This window comes from Neomonachus schauinslandi, chromosome 4 (genome assembly GCF_002201575.2).
Source record: "Neomonachus schauinslandi chromosome 4, ASM220157v2, whole genome shotgun sequence".
NCBI lineage: Eukaryota > Metazoa > Chordata > Mammalia > Carnivora > Phocidae > Neomonachus > Neomonachus schauinslandi.
In genome coordinates, this window is record NC_058406.1 from 96,414,934 (window position 1) to 96,438,524 (window position 23,591).

Here is a 23,591-nt window from a genome sequence, read left to right on the forward strand (position 1 = left end):
ATAGAAGAAAATGGAAAATCAAGGCAGTTTTGAGGAAGGGTAGCTTTGCACTCTTTACATAGAATATTTCAATTGACTACAATATTTAACAGGAGGGATCTATAGAAGCTGGTGTGAAGGCTGGATTAATGAGGTGGGCAGAGCAGGTTGCTCTGGTGTGGCTCAGATGCGGCTTTCAGACGGGGCAGAGCGTGGAGTTCCGCAAATACAGTGGCTACCCAAAGCGGAGTAGCCCAGGCACCCAGCATGGCTGCTGAGCTCTCAGAGGTGGGTTTGGAAAGATATTTGTTCAGAGCATTGCTCAGAAGTGAGCTGGGCTCCCAGAAGCGCTGTAATTTCTTTAGATCATCTGATAGCTGTCTCCGATGTTTACCAGCTTCAGGGAGATCAGGCCATTGTGAATTTTTTTTTTTTTTTTCTGTAATAAAACTAGCCCCAGCCAGCCAGACTGGGAACTTACTGCCTGAGCTGTTTTCCAACATGGTTTTGCTGGCAAAACCAGACAAGAGTGTTTCCTTGACTCTCAAGGGCCCTGTTTACACTGACTTTATTTTTACTGCCAGCTTTCAAGTGGGAAGAGGAAGATTCTATTTAAAGGTCAGCAGGTGAGCAGAAGGATCCCTCTCCTGCTATTCCTGGGGGTGCCTGTCCATGTGTGCATGCCTCTCTCTGTTTGTACCTTTGTGTGTGTGTATGCGTGTGTGCGCGCGCGTGTGTGTGTGCTTTTCCACATGCAAATTATTTGTGCCCTGATCTGATTGATGAGACCAGATCACTTGTTTGTAGGCATAATGGTGGGTGCCTGGCTGGTTGTTTGGCAGTTCCCTATTTGTTTATTGTAAAGAAGGTAAATCAATCTGTGGGATTTTCTGGATTGGAGGGCAAGGAATATTTACTGTCAACAGGATAAGAACAAGGAGATATAAGATACTGGGCTGCAGGGTGCATCTAGTGTTGGGACAAGAGCATAAAAAGGCGGGGAAGAAGCCAACCACAGAGCATTTCTATCTTGAGATTTAAGTATCTGAGTGGGAAATACAACTTGGGAAAATTGCCTTTGGTCAAAGCACCCGTCAATAGAGCTAAATCGAGTCAAATTAAGTCGGACTCAAATTCAGTTTCAATTTCATCAACTCTCCTTTTTAAATTCCTTTTTTTTTGAATTCCCGAAAGATGACAGACAGATGCTCCCAATTTGGAAATGAGAGCTGGAGGGAAGAACTGAGAAGGCCAGTCTCTGGTCCATGTACACATTCTCAAAGAAATTTAGCACCGAGACTAACATTCTTGGGAAGCCAACCTGCAAGTATCCTCCACTGAGGGACAAACCAGGACATTGCTGCTCCACTGAGGATTCACCAACAAGCCATGAAATCCCTGACTGCAGGAGACTTGGAAGACTGCCTTATGACTAAGGTAAGGACAGGTACGGGTCTCTCCCACACTCCCACCCCATCCCTCCTGCCCCACCAACCTGGATTCAGAAGGGATGTCAGGCTGCTTCCAAAGATACATGAAATGCTCCTCGGGAACCCAAGACCATCACCCATAAGAGTGTTTAGGGACTTAACCTTATTTCAGTCCTCTCTCTGAGATTCTAGTGCCAGAGGCCCATTGGGTGCAGACTGTGGAACAGAAAGTTAGAACGTGGGTTGGAACTCCATCTCTGCCATTGGTACTGGCTATAGTTATGAGGGAGGCACGGAACCTGCCTGAGCCTCAGCTTTCTTCTCTGTCAAATGGGGGTGATAATAGGGTCATTGAAAAAGAGTAAATGAAATTAAGAATGCCCTTTAGAAACTATAAAACTGCTAGATTTAAAAATATATATCACATATTTAGTATAAATCCATTAAGAGTTAATTGAATTTCTTCTGTAGAGAGTCATAGACTCTGAGAGTGTTAGAACTGGAAGGGACCTTACATATTATCTAACTTAATTCAGCCTTTCCATTTACTGATGAAGCTATTAAGGCACAGAGCCACCAGTAAAACCAGAACATTTAAAATAAGATAGGGACTTGTCTAAGATTAGGGACATGCCTTCACAAGTAAACAAAGCAGAGTTCATTATCACAGTGATAAGTTGATTTTGTAGGCAAACCACTTAGATAAATAGGGGAGACTTAAAGATGATAAAAATTACAGCCAACAGGGGCGCCTGGGTGGCTCAGTCGTTAAGCGTCTGCCTTCGGCTCAGGTCATGATCCCGGGATCCTGGGATCGAGCCCCGCATCAGGCTCCCTGCTCAGCAGGAAGCCTGCTTCTCCCTCTCCACTCTCCCTGCTTGTGTTCCCTCTCTCTCTGTCAAATAAATAAATAAAATCTTAAAAAAAAAATTATAGCCAACAAAGTGATTTCCCATTATTTCCCCTTTTGGGGGCTATTATAAATGGAAGGGGTGCTGGCTGGCATTTTCCCATGGTCCTGTGTTTTCTGAAAGAAAAAAAGTCCAAATTTCTTTTAGCCTGGCAAGTAATACTTTATCTTTCCACGCTGTTTCCCGGCTCTCCAATACCAGAAATTCTAAACAGTGCTCTCTACATTGAACCCAGCCTGTGCACAGGTTTTCTTTGGCCTGCAGAGTATTTTTAAATTTTTTCAAATTTGTTACAAACATTTCATAATAGTGGGATTTTGCATAGAAATCCAGATTTCCCTCTTCTGTGGAAAAAGGAAAACATCAGGATATCTGGCAACCACAGGTCCCGTTTCTTGCCTGGCAACCGTGGATTGGGGCTGAGTGTCTGTTCAACAGAGCATGTGCTCACGGGTTCTCTGGGGGCTGCGGCACTCCTGCGCCCCCCTCAGCCCTTCCTCTCGTGTGCGTCCACCCTCTGTCCCTGTAGGTGGTGAGTCTGCCAGGCATGCCCCACAAATACTATGTCCTGAGAAAGCCTAAGGCCTGAGCTGATCCTCTCTCCTCTGCCAGGGGACACATCCTCTCTCCTCTCCATTTCCATTTCTCTGGCTCATACTCAACCTTCAAATTCAGCTCAGAGCCTACCTTATCACAAAAGCTTTCCTTGACACCCTAACCCAGAATGTTTTGGCTTCCCTTTGAACTCCTGCCGTAATTACTACTGACAATATTTGTTTGGCAATCAGTTGTGTATTGACTCTTGGCACCTTTCCTATTATTATCTTGGGTGGCAACTTAAATATCATCTCGTTTTATTCTTTACAAGTTTCTGTAGGGGATGAGAGTGTCTCAGGTCTCTTCATTCCCTTTGACGTTCCCAGATGTGGTCAGAATATCTTTAGGAGTCACTGCAGATAATACAAGAATGGTGTAAAAGGTGCTGGCAGATTGAGGCCCAGGCAGGATCTCATGGAATCTATCAGCAACCGTGTGGCATGTGCACAGTACCTCCAATAACTCGACCAGAGTCACACAGCTAGATAGTGAAAGTGCGAGGTGTCCGTAAGAAAATTCTGTTTTACTCCAAAGCCGTATTTGCTCTGCTAAACCCCTCTGTATCTCCACAAACACACACTGAGCACCTGCTGTGTGCAAAACACTGTGCCCAAAACCCAGGTCCAGGATGTGGCCTGTGAACTGAGAGGGAAAATGTGTTTGGGGTGTCTTTAAGGATGGCCCTCTCCCTCCTGCAGATTTTGCACATAACTCCAAGGGTGAAAGGAGAATGTTCCTTGTGCAGACAGGGAAATAACACATGGCAGACCGCAGGGCTGCACCGGAGATTTCCACAGGGTGCTGGAGGAGAACTGAGGAGTGTTGGCTCTCAGGGGGGAGGTGTGGTGCAGCAAGAGGAGCGGAGACTCAGCCTGAGAGCACGCGGGGGGTTCTAACAAGTGGAGGAGTACTGCAGAGGCCTTCCTGGCGGAGGCAACCCCATTCAAGCAGTCAGTGTGGGTGTCGTGCCCGCAGCCTTGTCCCTGGGGAGGCCGAGCAGTACCGTGGTTACGAACGTGGGCTGCCAGGTGCCCAGCATGGATCCCCGTTCTGGGGCTTACTGACTCAGGCGGGACCCAGAGCAAATTCCTTACGCACTCTGAACTTGAGTTCCCTCCTCTGTAAAATGGTGATGATCACAGCATCCACCTTCCAGGATTGTTGGGCAGCTCAAGGGCGCTAGCTCTCAGAGAGGGTCCTGCACACAGGAGGGCCTGCCGTCCCAGCTCTGTGGTGCCACTGTTGCTGTGATTTTTGCGCAGCTGTACGGAGTCTGTGGGGCCCCAGCATCTGGCTCAGGGAAGAATGGGTCTGAGAAGATGAGGATATGATGGTGGAAGGCCGCCTATCTCATCTGTAGGTAGCACCTTAACGTCTCCATCCATTTAGATCATTAATCCTGGAAGACAGAGATGGTGCTTGTCCTGTGTTTTTTTTTTTAAAGATCCGATTATTGGATTTAATGCAATTCCAGAATTAAAATGTCTGGCAGGAAGTTCTCAGCCTTTTATCCCCAGGGGCACTCACCGTGGGTGACAGCCACACGGGCCACATGCTCTTGGGGGCCAGGCCTGTGTGACATTCCTGGCATGTGACTGAGCGCCGCCCCTCTACCTGTCTCAAGAAAGCACGTCGGAATGCAAGTGAGTCAGAATGGTGTTATGATAGGCAATAACCTTGAATTCTCACTGATTTATATTTGAAACAGTAAATTGTTCTGAACTCGAGCTATTAATAGTAGCAGATGATGTGTGGGGCAACAGTGGGCCAGATGCTGTGGCTGGGGAGGAGGAAGGTGGCCTGGGATGGGGAAGTGTACGTGTGTGGGGACAGGTACACGTGCCCTGGAGGGAGGCCCACAGAAACTACATGGCACCCTTCAAGGGGGCCTCTGATGACTGTTTTTGCAAAAACTCTGCTTCATTAGAGTTCCTGAATTGGCTCGCTAACAAACGGGGTGTAACTTTCCGGGGTCAGTGGGATGGAAGGGAGGATGAGAAGACATAACCCTGGTCTAGCATTGTGGGTCTGGCTAATTTCACCCAATTCCTTTCTGCTCGTGCTTTGTCCCATCCACAGAGGTAGGCTTTTAAAAAGAAAAGCACACCTATGTTCACTGACCTAACCCTCGGAGGAGGCGAGTGAAACTCACACGCGCACTGAGGTCACGTTTGGACTGAATGTGCCTTGATTCCTTCTTCGGAAGTGACCTTCTTTCCCCCTTACGTGTGTTCCCAAGCTGCGCCATGGAATGGGTCTGGTGACAGGCCGCCTCAAGGCTGCACCTGGTATCTTCCTGAAGTTGGACCCACATGAAAGGGCTTCTGGGCTCGGGCACGCGACGGGTCTCTGCTTGTGGTGGCCCCTCCTTCTTCCCCCAAGATCACTCCCTACAGAGCCGCCTCGGGCCCCAGTCCCTGCTTTTCCACACCCTGAAATGGAATCTTCCTGCACCACCTTGCTAGGCTGTGATCTCCTGCTGGGGTTTCTGGGTGCTGATTGACACCAAGGGAGTGACGAGTGGTCTGTGGGACGGAGCCTGGGAAACCTTCAGCGTAAGTCCCTTCTGGGGCTGCTGAAGAGCACGTGGTCCATAGAGATGTAGAGGGAAGAACTGACCGCAGGAAGTGTGGCCAGCGACGCGGCCCATCACCACCTGCAGGGAAGAGGCTTCCACCTGACTCGCACTCAGGCCCCTGCTGTGTTGCCCTGGGGTGCCTGTGGGTGCCAGAACAGTCAGTGACGCCCAGATTAATGGAGACTTTGGATCTGTTACTTCATGCGCCTTGACTTCAGTTCAAGTGGAGGGCATGGTTAGGTTCAGGAAGAGGATCGAGGTAGGTATTACTTCTGGAGCGTCTACTCGAGGGTACGGAACAGAGGGACAGAAAGAGCAGTGAGGGATCCTGGACATAGGGCCAGCCCCACTGCCAACTGCCAGTGTGACATTAGGAGAACCACCCATCGCTCTGGCCTCCTGTAGGGTGACACCAGACAAGTTGATTTCTGAGGTCTCTTCCAATTCTAAGACCCCGAGTCAAAATAGCAGTGGCAGTAATGGATGAAGGAAATCAAAACCAGAATTTATGGCTCTAGGCCCAGAAAAGTATTCCCTTATTCTGATTTCTACTTCCAGAAATCAAAACAAGTCATAAAGATGTATAATGAGTGAGAGATTACAGGTGTCTTCCAGGGAGTGTGTGACCTGGGAGCTCTGCCCAGTAAGGAAATTCCATCATCCAGGGAGGGCAGAATTTGTGGAAGAGATTCACAGTGGAGAACTTTTATCCAGTAGACTACTCATCATACACGCACACACATACTTTTTCTCTCAAGCTTTTATCAGTTAAAATTTATTTGACAGTGTCGGGGCGCCTGGGTGGCTCAGATGGGTGAGCATCCAACTCTTGATTTTGGCTCAGGTCATGATCTCAGGGTCCTGAGATTGAGCCCCCTGTCCAGCTCTGCTCTGAGTGTGAAGCCTGCTTCAGATTCTCTCTCTCTTCCTCTCCCTCTGCCCCTCCTGCTTGCTCTCTCTCTCTCAAAAAAAAATTGACAGTGTCAATATGGTGATGAATCTTTCATTAGTTTATCAACTCAGGAAACAAAATGTACGTGCATGTATAGAGTTACCACTATGTTACTGACATTTGAGTTCTATGAACTCACATCAGTGGACTTGGAGGATTTGTGGCTGAGCCTTAGTCCTCAACACAGTCTAAGAAATTAGCTATTTGAGAAGAGTATTTCCCAACCACTCTGACTGCGGTGTTCTGTCTAGTTAGCCTTGTATGACTTTCTCCCGCTATTCTTTTTTTTTTTTTTAATGATTTTATTTATTTATTTATTTGACAGACAGATAGTGAGAAAGAGAGTACAAGCAGGGGGAGCGGCAGGCAGAGGGCAGAGGGAGAAGCAGACTCCCCACTGAGCAGGGAGCCCGATGCGGGGCTCGATCCCAGGGCCCCAGGATCATGACCTGAGCCGAAGGCAGCCCGCCTAACTGACCGAGCCACACAGGTGCCCCTCTCCTGCTATTCCTGATCAGACTTCTGGTCCCTGACATTGTCCATTGTTCCCTAATCTACTAAATGGTTTTGTCCATTTTCTTCCCCCAGCTGGAAAACATGGCCCACCACAGAAACCTTCCCTTGTTGCCTTAGCCTTCTCCGCCCAGCAAGCCCTCGCCTTAGCACCTCCATTGTTACCTTTGGAGGGCCGAGGTGTGGAGACCATCTTACAGCTGAGCCCACCGATATGCCACAGCTCCGTGGACCCCCCACAACTGAATCTTGGGACTGCCTGGCAGTCCGCACGTGGTGCCTGAACAGCCCCCATTCCTCAGAGATGTGATTTCCAAAGTCTGTCACCCCGAAGTCCCCTATGGTCCCCTCCCCACCTCACTCATAGCACATTGCCTTGTCTCCTGCTCTGTAAAGAAAACAGCCCTTAGACAGGAAATCTCTCCTATTCCTGCACTCCTACCTTTTTATCTGTGCTTGCACCTTTCTTTCTTTCCTTCTGATGTGCCAACGTGAATTGCTCACCAGGTTTCTGGATTTGCATGACGCTCTGGCTGGGAAACCCTGAGTCAGTGGTTTAGCTCCCTGCTGCCTCTTCCTTCCCCACTGGCTCCTTTCTCTCAGCATTTAAATGTGTTCAAACCTGTGTGTCATTTTGAAAAAACCCTGTTTTTTTTTTTCCCCTTCCCTGGCCAGACTTCCTGGAGGAGTTGCTTACCTCTGTGTTCGCTTGCTCACCTCCCACTCACTTACTCTTTACCCACTGCAATCTGGCTTAAATGCCCACCCCTTCCCTGAACACATCGATCCTGTTCTAGTTGTCAAACACTGTGGACATTTTTGGGGCCCTATCTCATTTCAGCCACTTAATGTTGACTTTGTTCTTGAAATTCTTCTTCCTTGATTTTCAAGACCTCTTGCTGCTTATTTTCCCATTTCGCCGTCCTCCTCCAAGGCAGTCTCTTCTCCAGCAATATAGGGGAACCATTGCAACCCCCTGTGCTCCTCATGCTAGATACCTGCCATTTGCTCTTTCTTGAACAACCCTCACACCCTTCTCTTTCTAGCTAACTCCTACTAATCTTTCAAGATACAACTCCCCTACACTATGCCTCCAGGAAGAGACCCCAGCCTCCAGACTAGATGATATTTCCCTTTTCCGTGTACCCGTAGCATCTCGTACCCATACTTAGCATCTATGTACCCATAGCATCCCGGACAGACCTCTTCACAGCACTAGATTGCTGTGACTTTATTTTCCAGTCTATTTGTCTTGCTCTGTTGTGTCATCTGTAAACCTCTTGACAACAAACACGTACACATAGCACCTGGCATAAAGTGTTCAACAAAATTGATCTAATGGAGTTGAATCACAGCACATAGAGGTCCTACCCTGCAGGGACCCTTCAGCGTGGGCTACTAAGTGCATTCTCCTTTATTTTTGGCATGGCAAATGATCTGCCCCCTCCGTGACCACCTTTTCTCTTCCACTTGGACACTGGAAGATGCAGAATCTCAATAGCTTACAAATGCTCAAGAAAGGTGCCCTCCCGTGATGAATATAGCGGGTGGACATACAAGAGCTCAAGAAAGGTGCCCTCCCGTGATGAATATAGCGGGTGGACATACAAGAGCGGGTGGGTAGCTGGTGGCAAGAAGATGGCATTAAAAGCCTATGTAGACATGATCATCATATCTAAGGTCAGACAAGACACATGGATTTTGAAAAGACTATTTCGTGTATATCATGTATGTCCTTCCTTGAGATCAGGAGCCTCGTCTTATGTTTCTTGTTATTCCTAGGCATCTGGAGGGTATTAGTTTTTCCAAGACATTCCCCTGTGTGGGAATAGGGACCTTTAAAATAGGTCTCAGGCTTCAGACTAGGCCACCTGCTCCGTTGAACCCAGGGGCACCCTCCACTTCCCTGTCATGGCCCCCATGCTTATATTCAGTACTCACGCCTGTCTTCCCACCTACTGTAAACCATGGTGATGTCTGTGTTACTCATTGCTGGGCCCCAGCATGTCACAGAGTGCCTGGCACCCAGAGGTGCTAAATAAATGTTTATCAATGAGCTAACTTTATATATGACACTTTATACATGTGACATACAGTGTGTGTGCATATGCACATTTGTGACCTCTGTCGGGTTTGTTGGTGGGAGGTATGAAGTCCCGGGTGACTGGACTAGCTGATGAGTTAGTTTAGAAAAACAGCTAGAAATCTCTTTGACTTGGACAGTTTTCTTGACTAATTTATGGGTGTCTTCAATGACTAGAGAATACATAGACACAGCCATTATACAAAACAGAGGGAACATCAAGATTCACAGTGGACACTGCATTTAGGTATATCAAATATTGCTTCCAGTCAGTTCCCGGCCAGGTTCAGCAGCCTCCCCAGGGGGGACCCTTGTCGTGGCACCAGCCTGAGCAACAGAACAGAGCCCCTCCATTTCAGGAAACACAGACTCTTCCCATTTCTTCTTCATTTGGATCTTCCGAACTCTCCTGGAGTTTACTAAAAGTTCCTGCGTGTTCCCCACAAACACCTAGTTCCCTAAACCTTGAGTATCTGTGAAGCTTCGTATATAACGTTGGTGCTCAACTCTCTCACAGTAATTCCGGTTCTGGGGAACTTGCAGTGCGGATTCTGAGGGAACATAAACACGTGCCTTTTCTTACGGGTCTAGTAGCAAAAGGAGGGTGAGTCCTGGGGTCCAGAGAGCCATCATTTATGGACGACAGAAGACAGGAAACTGTCTGCGGCATGATTACACGCGTTGAACGGCTTCATCTCCACCAACCTGGACCGCAACCATTCTCACCCCATTTCAGAGTCTCACCACGGCACGCAAAGCCCCGTGGGATGGGCTGGCCACGCCAGCCTTTCCAAATTCATCTCCCGTCACCCTCCTTTCCCTTTTCCTGGGTCCAAGCACAGGGGCCCCCTTGCCTTGCCAGGCATGCTCCTGCTTTAGGGGGCCTCGGAATTTGCTCTCCCCTGCTGTTGTCAGGGCTCACTTAGATGAAGCCTTCCCTAGTCACCCGATCTAAAATAGCAGCCCCTTTACTCTCCAGTCCCTTATCCTGTTTTATTTGTTGTCATGGGATTTATCATACCTGATGTTGGATTATACACACACATATGTGTGTGTGCATATATACGTGTATATGCGTGTGCGTATACACACATGTACCTCTATCCTCTACATATGGGGACACGTCTATCTTGTTTGCTCTTCTCTCGTTCGCTGTTGTGCCCCAGCGCCCACCGCACACAGGAGCTGGATTAATGCGGAGTGAATGCTTGTATTTCAGAGAACGCTGAACCACCAGCGAGTGCCGTCACCCCTAGGTGCATGTGCCTGCCCTGGGGTTCTTGGGAGGGCCGGCTTGTTTGACGGAGCTCCTGTGGTCCCCTACCACCGGGCCTGTCTCATCATGTCCCTCTGCCGGTGCCTGGGCCCTGCCCTGGGAATGACCGCCTCTGCTGATCCCTTCCCACCCAGGTGAGCGTGAGGCGCCAGCAGATCTCCCAGATTGTGGAGGACGTGCAGAGGGTCGTCCACCAGCTGACCACAGAAATCAGCCACCAAGACATTCGATTCCAGGCCGTCCCTTACTCTGACACGTACAATGGGAACATTAAGGTAAGCAGGGCTCACCTGTTCTGTAAGGTGTGTGGGGGGGTGGGTCTCAGTGTGCCCCAGGCATCACCTGACTGAGGGTACCAATAGCCCTTCATGTTCCACAGGTCCTCTTAGTATTTACCACTTACACCCTCGCTCCAGAGGTGCTGTGTCATGTGAGCCCCCACGGTCCTACTTTATGGATGATAGAATGGAGGCTTCGAGAAGCCACATGTCCTGATCACGTCCTGTTTGGCACAACAGCCAGAACTGAGCCCGGGGCTTCGGACTCCAAGCCCGCTGTGCTGTAACAACTGAAGTTTAGTTGAGCACGCATTCATGTATGCAGCAGCTGCTTAATAGACTGGGGCCTGGGGACAGGAGCTCAGGGAGGGCATTGGCGAGAAAAGGGTTGGAAGTGAGAGTCTATGGGCTGCAGGTGCGGGAAGGAAGATGGGGAAGAGGTGGCCCTTAGAAAGTGCAGGGGCAGCCTCGCCACCCCTGTCCCCACTGCAGACAGGACTCTAAGCCACCAGGGCTCATGCACGACAGCCAGCCTTCCTGCACCAGGAAGCCATCCTCACAGAAACAGCCTCCCTCACACCTGCAGACAACCTTGAGGAACAGACATGGCTCGTTGCCTTTCAGAGATGAGGCGAGTGGGGCTCTGAGCCCTTCTGAGTCCCCATGCTCCTTAATCTCGATTTTTCCTATGGCACCTAAGAACTGCTTTCACTTGTATTAGATATATATGTATCCGTGCCCTATCTCTCACATAAGACTACAAGCTCCTTGATTGTAAAGATCATGTTTATTGATCGCCTCATTGCTAGCACCCAGCATGGTGTGTGGCCCATGCAGATGCTCAGCTTCAGGGAATTGATGAATAAATAAAAGAAATAAGTGCCTGGACTGAAGACCCTTGCTGGTCCAGAACATTCCAAGGTTGTTGGGCACAAGGACCATCCACAAGAATCTGGGACCTGTACATCTGGGGACAGAGGACAGATTTTGGGAAATTCGTCCCAGGATGAAAATTCTAAAAGTAGATTCGATCTCCACATACCACAACATCATTTGCCCACTTCTATCGCCCTTCTAACCTGCATTAGGCCAATAGAGCCCAGTGACTAGGAGTAGAAACACAGTACCACTTTTTTTTTTAAAAAAGGTTTTATTTATTTATTTACTTATTTGAGAGAGAGAGAGAGAGAGCACGAACAGGGGGATTTGCAGAGACAGAGGGAGAAGCAAACTTCCCGCTGAGCAGGGAACCTGATGCAGGGCTTGATCCCAGGACCCTGGGATCATGACCTGAGCTGAAGGCAGACACTTAACCAACTTAGCCACACACAACACCACTTTTCCTAGAATTATATCCAAAGAAATTTCCTTCTGTGGTCTCACTTAGAATTCATAGGTTAAAATATATCTTGCATTTATATACATCCTGTCCTGCATATTAAGTTTTGAAAATAGTTGGAGTGGAGTGTATAAAAATTGCTTTTATTTTATCTTGGATCAAATCCAGCAAGTATTAACTAAGCACCTTTTATGTGACTATTAACATAATAGTTGTGCTCTCGAATTCACACGCAAGTGGGTTCAAAGAAGGTATTGATTTTGAGTGCCGGAGTTTAAATTTTTTCCCTTTTTTAATCCCACCACCTTTCTATGGGCACCAGAAGTCATGTGGATCCATTATCTAAAGTGTCACACTGTTGTTCTCTGAGAATGAGGCAGAGTTTGGTGTTCACCCCTGAATTGGCCAGTGACAGAGACCTGAGCAAAGGTTAACCAGACGCCATGGTCAGAAATTTCCATGAAAAGGAGGTGGATCTTCCAGTGCACAACTGATGACTGATGGGAAAAGGTGTGGTGTGGAGTAGGCTGCCACGTGATGTGGCCAGAGGTCAAGCTCCTTCTGGGGATACTGCAGTGCTGGCCAATCTGTTCTATCCTTTGGACCGTTGACCTGACCACTTTCATCCTGACCTCTGCCTAACTGGTACTTATAGAAACAGAGTAGGTAGATTCTGATCATTTGCTTTATTCTAAGTTTTATTAAACGTAGAATCATCTCAACAGCTCACGTGGTCTCAGCAACTGCCTTTCATTTCACCTGCAATTTTGTAAGGACCAGTCATTAATACTGGCCGTGGACCATCAGTACCGGCAAAAAGAAAGGGAGACATTTTGCAGAATCCTTTCTCCTCCTCCTGTCTCTTCGCATACCAGGCCTTTCACCTGATCCAGGTCATTCCTCCCTGACTGAGAGCCAGCCCAGCATAGAAAGCAACCCCTGAACAAGCCATCAGACGGCTTAAGCTCTCCCACTTACTGGCTGTGTGTCCCCAGGGAGATCTCAGAGCCCCTCTGAGCTTTAGGTTCCTCATCTGGGAAACGTTAATGAAGCCCACCTCTTCGTGTAACTGGGAACATCACCCAGTCTAATGCCTGAGACTTGCAGTGCTTAGTATGTGCAGAACTCACTGTATACTATTTCCTTCCCCTGCCTTCTCTTCTCCCCGCTTCGGTGCCCCCTCGAGTTCCAGGTCAGGTTCAGTCTTCTCCTTGCAGATTCTTACACCCAGGGCTCAGTGAATGAACTCACCTGCCCGACCACTACAGTGGTTAGTGCGGCAGAACAAAGACGGAACCTGCCTGCAGCGGGTAGGTGCAGCCCTCTGTCCATCTGGGCGCATTGCTGAGGCTTGAGTGGTCACTGAGCTCCCCGGCTCGACAGGTCGGCGCCTCAGGGATTGCGGTTTCCTCTCAAGTCCATGAACTCACACTGCCGTCTCCGTTCTCGACCCCAGGTTTTGTCCCCCAGCCAGTTCCTGGTCACCGTCCCGGTGAGGGGCCTGGCCGGGTACAGGGAGGCGAGGGAGCAACGCTGGCGATGCTATACCCTACAGGGGGCCAGGCTGTCCTGCCCCTTGCGGGACCCGGAGGGCCTGCAGCAGTGGCTGGAGGTGGAGCAGTTTATGAAGAGCCTGTGGCAGTGGCATGAGGCAGACGTGAACATTGAGGGAGACATTGTGCCCGCCAAGGTCCTCCAGGTGTTCCGGAAGCTGGTAGAAAATGCAGTTGGAACCTGTCATCTCTCAGGTGAGTGGACCAAGAAAAGGACAAAGGGCAATTTCTGGCATTTGCCTTTTGCTTTATAAAACCTCTGCTCAGGGGTGCCTGGGTGGCGCAGTCCGTTGAGCGTCTGACTCTTGGTTTCAGCTCGGGTCGTGGTCCTGGGGTCCTGGGATCGAGCCCCGCATCGGGTTCCCTGCTCAGCATGGAGTCTGCTTGGGATTCTCTCTCTCTCCATCTTCCTCTGCCCCTCACACTCATACTGTCTTTCTCTCTCTCTCTCAAATAAATAAATAAAATCGTGAACAAACAAACAAACAAAAAACCTCTACGTAGGTGTTACCTGAAGCTCGTGCCCCTAGATTGAGACATTAACCATGTGCTCCTTACATCTGTTCACTCCTCACAGTATGAATTAGCTCTTTTTTCTGCTTTGACACCGAAGAGTGGAATTCGTACAGCACCCGCTTGGATTTCCGTGGATTACTGCTCCGGCAGAGACATGATGGGCTTTGGGTTGTGTGCCCTTTCCTGGACGTTAATTAAAAAACTTAGGTACACTTTTTAAAAAGCAAAATACTTGCAAACCACAGGTCTTTGTTACTAGCACATTTCTGTAACACCCTCCAACTGACTGCCGTCCCCCAGTGTATTGAGATGCCACATTTGGAAACCACTGACTTGTGCCAAAACACAAAAATGGGAAGCCATAAAGAACCGATTAAGTTTGACAGTCCTCAAATCTTAAATTGTACGCTACCATGTGGCATGTGTGTACATTCGCTCACACACACATTTTGTTCCCACAGAATAAAAAAGTGTATTTCACACTGGGAAAAAGTGGCGGATTTCCTTAATTGTAAAAGAGTATTTGTAAACCAGTAAGAAAACATACAAGTAGACCAACAGAAATAATGACCAAAAAAAAAAAAAAAAAGACTCACAGAAAAAGAATATAAACAGGTGATAGTAAAAAAGTGGGGAAAAGGGGCACCTGGGTGGCTCAGTTGGTTAAGCGTCTGCCTTCCGCTCAGGTTGTGATCCCAGGGTCCTGAGATCGAGCCCCGCATCGGGTTTCCTGCTCAGCGGGGAGTCTGCTTCTCCCTCTCCCTCTGCCTCTATCCCTGACTCATGCTCTCTCTCTGTCTCTCAAATAAATAAATAAAATCTTAAAAAAAAAAGTGGGAAAAAATGTTCCATCTAACATATTTCAAGCAATGTGCATTAAAATACCTAATAGATTGACGGAGATGAAAAAGTATGATCATGCTCAGGGTAAGGGTGAGTGTGATACAAAAGGCCTTTTTATACATTGTTCTTGGAAGTGTAAATTGGTGCCTACTTCTTAAAGGGCGATTAGTATGTTTTTATTTTTATAATGTGCTTAACTTGACAATTCAAGAATTCTAGTTCTAGAACTATATTCCTGCAGACGAAAAAAAAATATGCACGAGGGTGTCCACGGCCATAGGCTCTAATAGTAAATAACTAGAAATAATGTCAGTAACAAAGGGAAATTGTGAAATAAATTGTACTACGTTTGCCTTTAAGAATGGGGTACGTGTTTGTACACACGGAGTTGTGAAAAATCCTTGTGTTGGAAAATGAAGGGAAAAACCAAAGTGCTGAACAGGACGCAATCCCACACATGTGTAGAAAGGAAAAGATTTGAATGTGCTTTTACCTGTCTGGACGGAACTGTTCTGAAAGTTTCCATAATGGAATTAGCCCACGTTTAATAGATTCTTACCACGTATAGGATGCTTTTGTGGAAAATGTCCTGCGCATAGCAACCCTGGAGAGTCGGAGTTATTTTTCTGCCTGTTTTATGGATGAGAGCACTGAGGTTTAGAGAGGGCTGAGCTAACAACATGCGGAAGGTCACACACCAAGTGAGCAGAGCCAGGGCAGAGGCGGGGTGTGGGTGGGGCAGGCTGGTTCCAGCATGTGCTGACTTCTTCACTTTGAAACACTGGTAATAGTGAAAGTGCAAATGAGAGCTGGCAAACGGGCCAGGTTGGTGAGATGATTTCAGTAAATAATGCCAGGGTGCCAGACGTCATCATGTTCCTGTCTGGGCAGCTCTGATGAGATGCAGACTATAAGCTCTTTATCACACCCCAGCCAAGGAGAGGAATGTTTTCCTTTTGAACAGCTTAACACGATTAATGAGTGAGCTTCCATTTTCTTCTCTGAACAAACAAGAGAAAAATAATCGATCCCGATTCAAGACCGCTCATCCTTATCTGTAATGAAGGCAAACAAACAAACAAAAAACGACTGTGTATCTTTTGAAAGAAGGGGGAACAGATTAGCAAGGAATTCTAGTACAGGAGCTGAAAGATGCTCCCAGATGCATTTATTTTCTCTCTCTCTCGTTGCCTGGTTGGGAGAGGCAGTGGGGGCTTTTTCCCACTCATTCGACACTTTCAGCCAATGGCTATGACACACTTTTGAAGTATTTTATAATTACAAGGGCTTGGGATGACAAATACGTCTGAGGCTAGACTAGCTTAATGGATGGTGGGAACAATGCCATCCGAGAGACTGGGAGTCAGGTAAGGGACGGGTTAAGCTGAACTCCACCAGAGGCGGGTGAATGAGTCAGGGGAGGACGCCGTCCTCAACAAGGTCAGGACATCTGGGCAGAATGGAGGGGGCGTAGAAGAATGGTTGGATTTCATTTTTACTAGCAAATACTCCATCTTTGTCTTCTGTGTCTCTTTTCTTCAGTTGAGGCTTCTGAAAAGAATTTATTACTTTCAAAGAAAAGGTGCTGTAAAAGCCTGGGGGCGGGGAGGGGGCGGGCGGAGAAAGGAAAAAGCAACACTCACCCACCATGAGATTTTCTAGCAACGTTTCTATCAATAGTTACTCAGCTAATTGTCTAGTTTTGCCATGAACACCTCACCCTTGGGGTGCTACCGACCTGTGGCAGTTGCCCACCAGGCGCAAGGAGCTGCTCGCCACCACTGTTCCCCAATTCCTCCTTTGAATGTTCGCCTGAGCCAGGCTTTCTCTTCTCACTGCCTCTTTGTCATTTCCCACCAGGTAAGGTCAGCATGCTAACACACCACTCTGCAGTTTGGGTTGCCGTGGAAACAGCCACGTGGCAGGTGGAGCTAGAGCTGGTCCCCGCAGTGGAGATCCCTACTGCCTGGTCTGAGAAAGCTCGGTGGCCTCCCTGTCTGAGGCGCTGGCCTTCCCGACAGAGAGCGGAGTGCATCAAGGTATCGGGGAGCCAGGGGCCCAGCTCGCCAGAGCAGAGGCGCTCACAGCTTACCCACCCCCAGCATCGCTGACTGTCAGCCAGCTTGGGAAGGGAAAAATGAGGTTTCACTCGATCAGCGGTGCTCCAGGTGGGGGCCCCACAGTCTGCCGCGGCCCCTGAGAGCCTGTTAGCAATAAGGATTCCTGGGCCCTGCTCGGGACCATGAGAGCCCATGGGCAGGGCCCGGTAGTCTGTGTGTGAAGCTCTCCAGGTGCAGGCTCAGCTTGGAGAACCAGTGCCTGTGGGAAAGTGGACACTGTCTCTCCCGTTCCCTGTGCACAAGGAAGGGGGTTTGCCCTGAGCCCCCCTCCGCATCCCCACGTGGGAGGTTCTGCCTGCCTGGTGGTAGGTCCGCACCCCACCCCCCAAACCAGCGTAGTGGATGGCTTCAGTGCTGGCTTTCTACTCTGGCAAGCAGGCTCCTCCTAATTTTCCTGGTGTTTTTCTCTTTTCCCAGTCATTTGGGTTTGCCTTGCTGGCCCGTTCGCAGTATCACTGGCAGCTGAGCTTCCTGCAAGCCGAGCAGGTGCTGTTGGAGCAACTGGACGAGGACGGGGGCTGCCGCAGCAGGTGTCTCCAGGCCCTGAGGCAGATGAAGGAGGACGTCTGGTGTCCAGGAAAGAGGCCGGTCATCACGTCCCACCATCTGCAGGTGAGCGGGCGCGCCCCGCCTTGGCGTGGGTCCTCTCTGCGTGCCCCGCGGGGCCCGGCCAGAGCCACTCACACCGGGTGTGTGTGTGTATGCGACCGATTCGAGAGGGGGCCCTAGTGTCCCTAGTGTCCCTATGGGCCATCCCATATGTTACTGCCTGCTCACCAGTGAGATCCTGACAGCCAGGCTGTATGTGTGCCCAGGACAGCCCTGCCCAGGCTGAACGGCCTCCGCCTCCTCCCTTCCCTGCCGCACTAGCCCTCTTTCCGCTCCTTTCTTTTGGTTGTTTCCTCTTCTCTCTCCGTCTCTCCCCTCCACTTATTTCACTCACCAAACCAACATGAGTGCCCACTCTGTGCCGGAAACCGCGCTGAGGTTCAGCACCAATTACACCGTGTGGCCTGCGCCCCTGAGAAGCCTACAGTCTGGGGAAATCTTGCGGATGGCTCGAACCTCAGGGGAATTCACGTTTCCCCTGGTGCTAGGACTCCCTGGGTCCCCAGTCTAGCCAGGTACAGCCACTGCCCCTCGGGGGTGGGGGTCGGGGAGGGGGGGCCACCAGGAAAAGGGGCTTGCCACGTGAGCATGGTTGCGGACCTGAACTCGTGGGTTCCAAATGCTCAGGCAGGGATTTCCCCTCACTCTGCAGCACCTGCCTCCCCTTGTCCCAAACCCAACAACACACATTCATGACTGCCTTTACTCACTTGCTCAGCAAATGTTTATTGAGGTTACCATGGGCCAGACACTGGCTGTGAGCGCTACCCCTGGAGGTCCAAGGTGAGCAAACACAGAAGTGGTTCCTGCTACCTTGGAGCTGATGGTTCAGCGGGGGAGATCGGCAGTCAGGTGGTCCCCCAGGTGCACGTGGAGTCACACAGCATGGGGAGCACCAGGGAGGACGGGCCCAGAGCAGCAGACCCTGACCTGGGCTGGGACATCAGGGGGTCCCCCTGGGGAGGGGGCCTTCCATCACACCCTCAACTCCTCTTTTGCAAATTCCCAACTGCACATGGTGAATGGGACGTTCCTGGAACACAGCTGTGTGTTGCTCTGAGGTCAGGAGGTGGCCAACTTAGAGACAGCACAGCCCAAGCCTAGCTGGGGTCTATCCGGGAGCTTCGTCCCTTCTCCCTGACCTTCTGCACAGGTGAGCACAGGCCGCCTGTCTGTGCGGTGCCTTCCCGCTTGTGTCCCCTCTCGTTCAGGGGACCGCCCTCTTCTGGCCCTGGATAACTCTTCTAGCTCCAATGTAAGCTATCCAAGGGCACCTACTATTGCATCCTTAGTATCTCTCCCAGTGCTGTGTACATAGTAGTTGCTCAATATATAATTATTGAGCAAATGAATGAATGCCTTCACATCATATTCAACTTTTCCCCCATGAAGGCAGTAGTCTTTGCTTGGCTTTCTTCTCTTTCCTAATAACCTGTCCTCCTTGACCTGCCCAAGAATCTGTTAATATCTCATTTGCACACACTGGGGCCTTTCTCTGGAGTTTCAACATTCTCAACATGTGCCCACGCACATTCCCCTAAAAATACCCACCGGTTCTCAAAGGCATGTGCTTCCTGAGGATAGGCTAGTTCATTCTGCGGGTTTGGCTTCTTTCTTGCTTGCCTTTCTATAAGCCACACTAGGAGGAGTCAGAGCTGAGAAGCAAACTCCATTGTATCTCATACTGGACCTCATGATCTTAACCATTGACTTTACTGCCTCACAATTAAGACAGATGGAAACATATTAAGTGACATGAATATTTTAGACAAGATTGAATAGGGCCACCCTGGGCCTCCCAACCCTTGACTGCTGTCAAAACTGCATTACACCCAAGGATTTACTTTTATTCCAGTGGCTTCTCAATCACTAGAGGATTTTAGGGCAACTCCTTAAATGTGCTTTGTTTCGGTTCTCCCTAACTCCCCAACAGGGCACAGAATTATGCATTCTCAAGAACGGGCATTTGAAAAGGGGGGTTATTTGTTGAGAAGGACAGGACAGACAGAAGCACTACTAGCTGCCTGTTCTAGTGTTCCATCCTTGGTCCAAGATGCCCTCACCTTTAGACACAGTGATGGACGTGGCTGGTGACAATGTGACACCATCCCGGATGATGGCTTGAGTGGGCGGGATCCTTCCCAAGCGTTCAGTCTGGGGAAAGTAGAAGAGCTGGGTTGCAAAACAGCCTTAGGAAGGATGTGCCAGTCATCATCACCCCACCTTCAGTCTGACACGGTCTGATGAGGTTCTCACCTCATCCCCAAAGTGGCTCTCCCCACAAAGCAACTCCGTGTGAACAAGAGCTCATCCTTCATTGGCTTATTTATTCCTAAAACCCACTCAAAGACACAGGGGCTTGATTATAAGAGGCCTAACCACTTCGGGTTTGCTTAGGGAGATAAAAGCTTAACTACAAGAGGAATTACAACACTTTTTTTGTGTCTAGGCTATCTTGATAGTATGACATTATTTCCAACTCATTTATTTCACACAATGTAATCTAAATCAAAACATACACAGTATCTTGCCATGAAGCTAAAACTGCTCTTTTCCTTTCAGTAAAGACTGTGTTTTAAAAATGCTCAACATCCAAATCATAACATTAGTGAATTATTTCCCTTAGTCACTAAACATTTTTGACTGCCTCCCATGGGCCAGCTCCTCTGCTGGATGCTAGTGACATAATAGCCATTAAAATAGGTATTGGCCTCTTTCACAGAGTTCACAACCTCATACGGGATCGCATACATAAATACAGAGATGACAACTCCTGTGATCATGGGCGTTCTGAGGAGTATGTGGTGAAGAGAGTGTCTAATGGTCTCATAGGAGAATTTGATCTGACAGACGAGTGTCCTGGACAAAGTGGGGGAAGGAAGTATGTGCCACACAGCAGAGGTTGGATGTGAGCGAAGTCCCTCTGTGGTAGCAGAGAGCATGATACGAGGCCAGTGGGGCTGGAAGGAGAGAGCAAGGGAGGATGAGGGCAAGCCAAGGCTGAAAAGGACGGAAGGGACCAAACCTTGTACACCAAACCCTGTGAAGGATTGTGGTCTTTCATTAACCAACCAGGAGAAGGCTTGAAAGTCTTTCAGACAAGAAGAACCATGGATTTATATTTCAAAAAGATCGCATTGGCTGCAGCATGGGTGGTGACGGGATGGGGACAAGAGTGGGGACAGAGGTCCAGGTGAGGTGGAAGAGGAGGAAAATGGTGGAGATGAACAGACACGGGTAGATTTGAGAACCACTTCAGAGGACTGGCGGGGTTGATGATGCTGGTGAGGGAGGGGTGACTCCCGGCTTGTGTGTTGCGTGACTGGTTGGACAAGCAGCTCTGGAGCCGCACCGGGTCTGTGGGGAGGGGGAGGCTGAGTACAGCTGGGACATGTTGACAGAGATAACTTTCAGATTCCCAAGAGATAGCAGGTGAGGAAGAGGTCAGAGGAGAAGTCTGGCTTGGAGAAAGAAAATTATGAGTGACTTCTATGTGTTTGGTGGGGATTCAAGCTGCCGAGGAAGGAAGCAAGAGAGAACGAAAAAAAGAGGGGGTGGAACCCAGCCTCCAGAACTCCAGCACTGAGGCAGGTCAAGGGGATAACATGCCAAGGAGTAGCTGTAGTGCCTGGAGAAATCCAGGGAGCACAGTGGCTTGGAAGCCGGTGAAGAATGACTCAAGAGGGAGGCTGTGAGTGGGAGAATTCGATTCTGCTGGAGGGTCAGGTAAGGCCAGGGCCGGGCAAGTCCTGTTGGACTTAGCAACATGGAGATCATTGGACCTTACAGACAGCAGCTTCTGAGGCCTGAGGGCAGAAGAATCCGTATTGCAGTGGGTTAAGATGGGAACCAGAGGAGAGGAAATGACAACAGATGATGGAGCTGATTGCACTTGCAGAGAGGTGAGAGGTTGGGAGGGGGGTGGGGCAGGAGAGCTTAGAACAGTTTCAAGAGGGAAGTCAGTCCCACACAGCTCCTGGAAGGAGGGATCCCAAGCCTTGCCTGGGGTTCACCTGGCTAGGTGGGGTGGTCAAGCAGAGAAGAAGAGAGGAAGAGGCTTGTGTAGGCAGAACTGTCTAGAACTGTCCTGGTTGCTGCCATGAGAGTTTCCATTTTCCCTGTAAAGTAGGAGGCAAAGGCATCTGCCCGGGGTCGGGGATCGCAGGTTTAAGGAGAGTGCTGGTCACTGGAAATGTCAGTGGCGAGAGAAACAATGACAAAGGAGACCAGCAGGCTGAGGCCGAGAGCCCACCTGAGGGTGGGGATCATGAAATCATGGCGGAGCCTCCTTGCCCTGGGTGACTCCCTCCTCCCTCCTTCCAAGGCCACGTGAGCTCAGTAACATTTCCGAAGATACTCTCCCCCATGGCCTGGAGCGATGTCTGATACCACCTCTTCCTTCCACAGACCGTGCTCTTTTGGACTTGTGAGAAATACCCACACTTGAAGGACTGGCAGGTCTTCAGCAAAGCCTTCCTGCGCCTGGTGAGGAAACTGCACAAGTGTGTGAGCCAGCACTTTCTGAGGCACTATTTCGTGCGAAAGAGCAACCTCCTCCGGTCTGCCAACTCGGGCGACCTGGACGCCGTGGCCCAGAGACTGGCGCTCTTCCTGAAGAACCCCCAGGTCAGCCCGCCCTGAAGCTGCCCCTGCCTGGGAGGCTCTCAGATGTTTTATCCTGGCTTGACCTCGTTCTCTGTAGGATCCTGTCCAGGAGAGAAGCAACCTAGGGCACAGGAAATTACGCGGACCCAGGAGCGCTTAAGAGGGGAAAGCTGCACCCCAAGATGTCTGACCCAGGCCTCCCTGGAGCCAAGCAAGTGTTCCAGCCCTCACTAGCTACCTCCCTTGGGGACAGCTGTCCTCAGGCATCCCCAAGCCACTGATTCTGAGCTGATGACAGGCAGCACTGAATGTATTCTGCCTTGCTTGGGCTCCGACTGTCTGCCCGAGAGGACAGAGACGAGAGCCACTGGAAGGCCAGGCACCAGCCTGCGGCCCAGGAGTGAGTCTCCAGCCCACTGGCCCCGATTCTTCTTCTTATTGTCCATTGGTCAAATGCAGCTGTGAACATACCTTTCTCCGAGCTGGGCTGTCAGCCGGGGTACTGCGCTGGGGCCCTCATCAGGGAAAAACACTGGATCAACAAAGTGTTACTCATTGGTTGGTAGCCGGCATTTGCCTCCTGGATGGGCCCCACCCAACACGCTAATTAAATGATTGCGTCTGATGGCTTGGCACACCTGTGTGGACCCTGCTGCCCTCCAGTTCTCCTGAACTGTGGTTCCAGGCTTGTGGTTGCATCCGCTTCCCCACTGTCCTCCAAGTAGGGAGAAGGTGGTTTTGCTGACTAGTGTGGGTCAAAGATGAAAGTGCAGCTCTGTTTGCCAGGGGCTCCCCTTGCCTTGCGCCCCGGGGCCGGGTATTCTTGGAACGGACTTGGTGTCACTCACCTCTCACTACCTGCCTTTGCTCACTTCACTCTGTGGTAACTCTATGCTCATCAGGCACCGGGAATACCGCCAAGAGCGAAAATGACAAAGGACGTGCCTGGTCGGGGGCGGCGCCTAATGGAGACAGGAGGTGAATGACAGATAACAGACACGAGTATTACAAATTGTAGCAAGTTGTCCTGAAGGAAATAAACAGAATATTGAAACAGAGCCACAGAGAGCTCCTGGAAGGATGAAAATGCGAACAGCCGAAGGGGAAGGGAAGCAGGGAAGCGGAGCGAGGGCAGGCTGGGAGGGGCTGGAATAAGTCCGATCATGTGGCCTGGTAAAGCTGGTAAGGAATTTGTTATTTTATTCTAAAGTCAGAGCGCCCTGACATTTGGCCTCTCCCAGAGCAGTAGGGGATCCTAATCTGATTTGCATTTTGTTTCTTTGTTTATGACTTGCATTTGAAATGCCATTCCAGGGGCTGCATAAAGGGGGCCTAGGGACCCACACAAGAGTCTGAGGCACCGAAGGACAGTAAACCCCCCATTTTGAATTTCACTGACGTCCACAGGG

General features: G+C 49.8%; 1 protein-coding gene across 3 annotated transcripts in view; it reads left to right on the forward strand.

The window, feature by feature from the left end:
* Positions 1-384: 384 nt before the first annotated feature.
* The window catches only part of MAB21L3 (mab-21 like 3), a 42,723-nt gene continuing 19,516 nt past the window's right edge, over positions 385-23,591 (forward strand). Inside the window, exons 1-7 of one of the 3 annotated variants that reach the window (XM_021690117.1) lie at positions 385-605; positions 1,174-1,416; positions 10,454-10,594; positions 13,393-13,684; positions 16,709-16,887; positions 17,386-17,580; positions 21,985-23,555. In XM_021690117.1, coding sequence (XP_021545792.1) covers positions 1,369-1,416; positions 10,454-10,594; positions 13,393-13,684; positions 16,709-16,887; positions 17,386-17,580; positions 21,985-22,218 — 1,089 coding nt within the window. In that variant the 5' untranslated portion in view covers positions 385-605; positions 1,174-1,368 and the 3' untranslated portion in view covers positions 22,219-23,555. Of the gene's footprint in view, positions 606-1,173; positions 1,417-10,453; positions 10,595-13,392; positions 13,685-16,708; positions 16,888-17,385; positions 17,581-21,984; positions 23,556-23,591 lie in introns of those variants that run through there. The other 2 variants (XR_002480341.1, XR_002480343.1) reach the window with 2 other exon arrangements.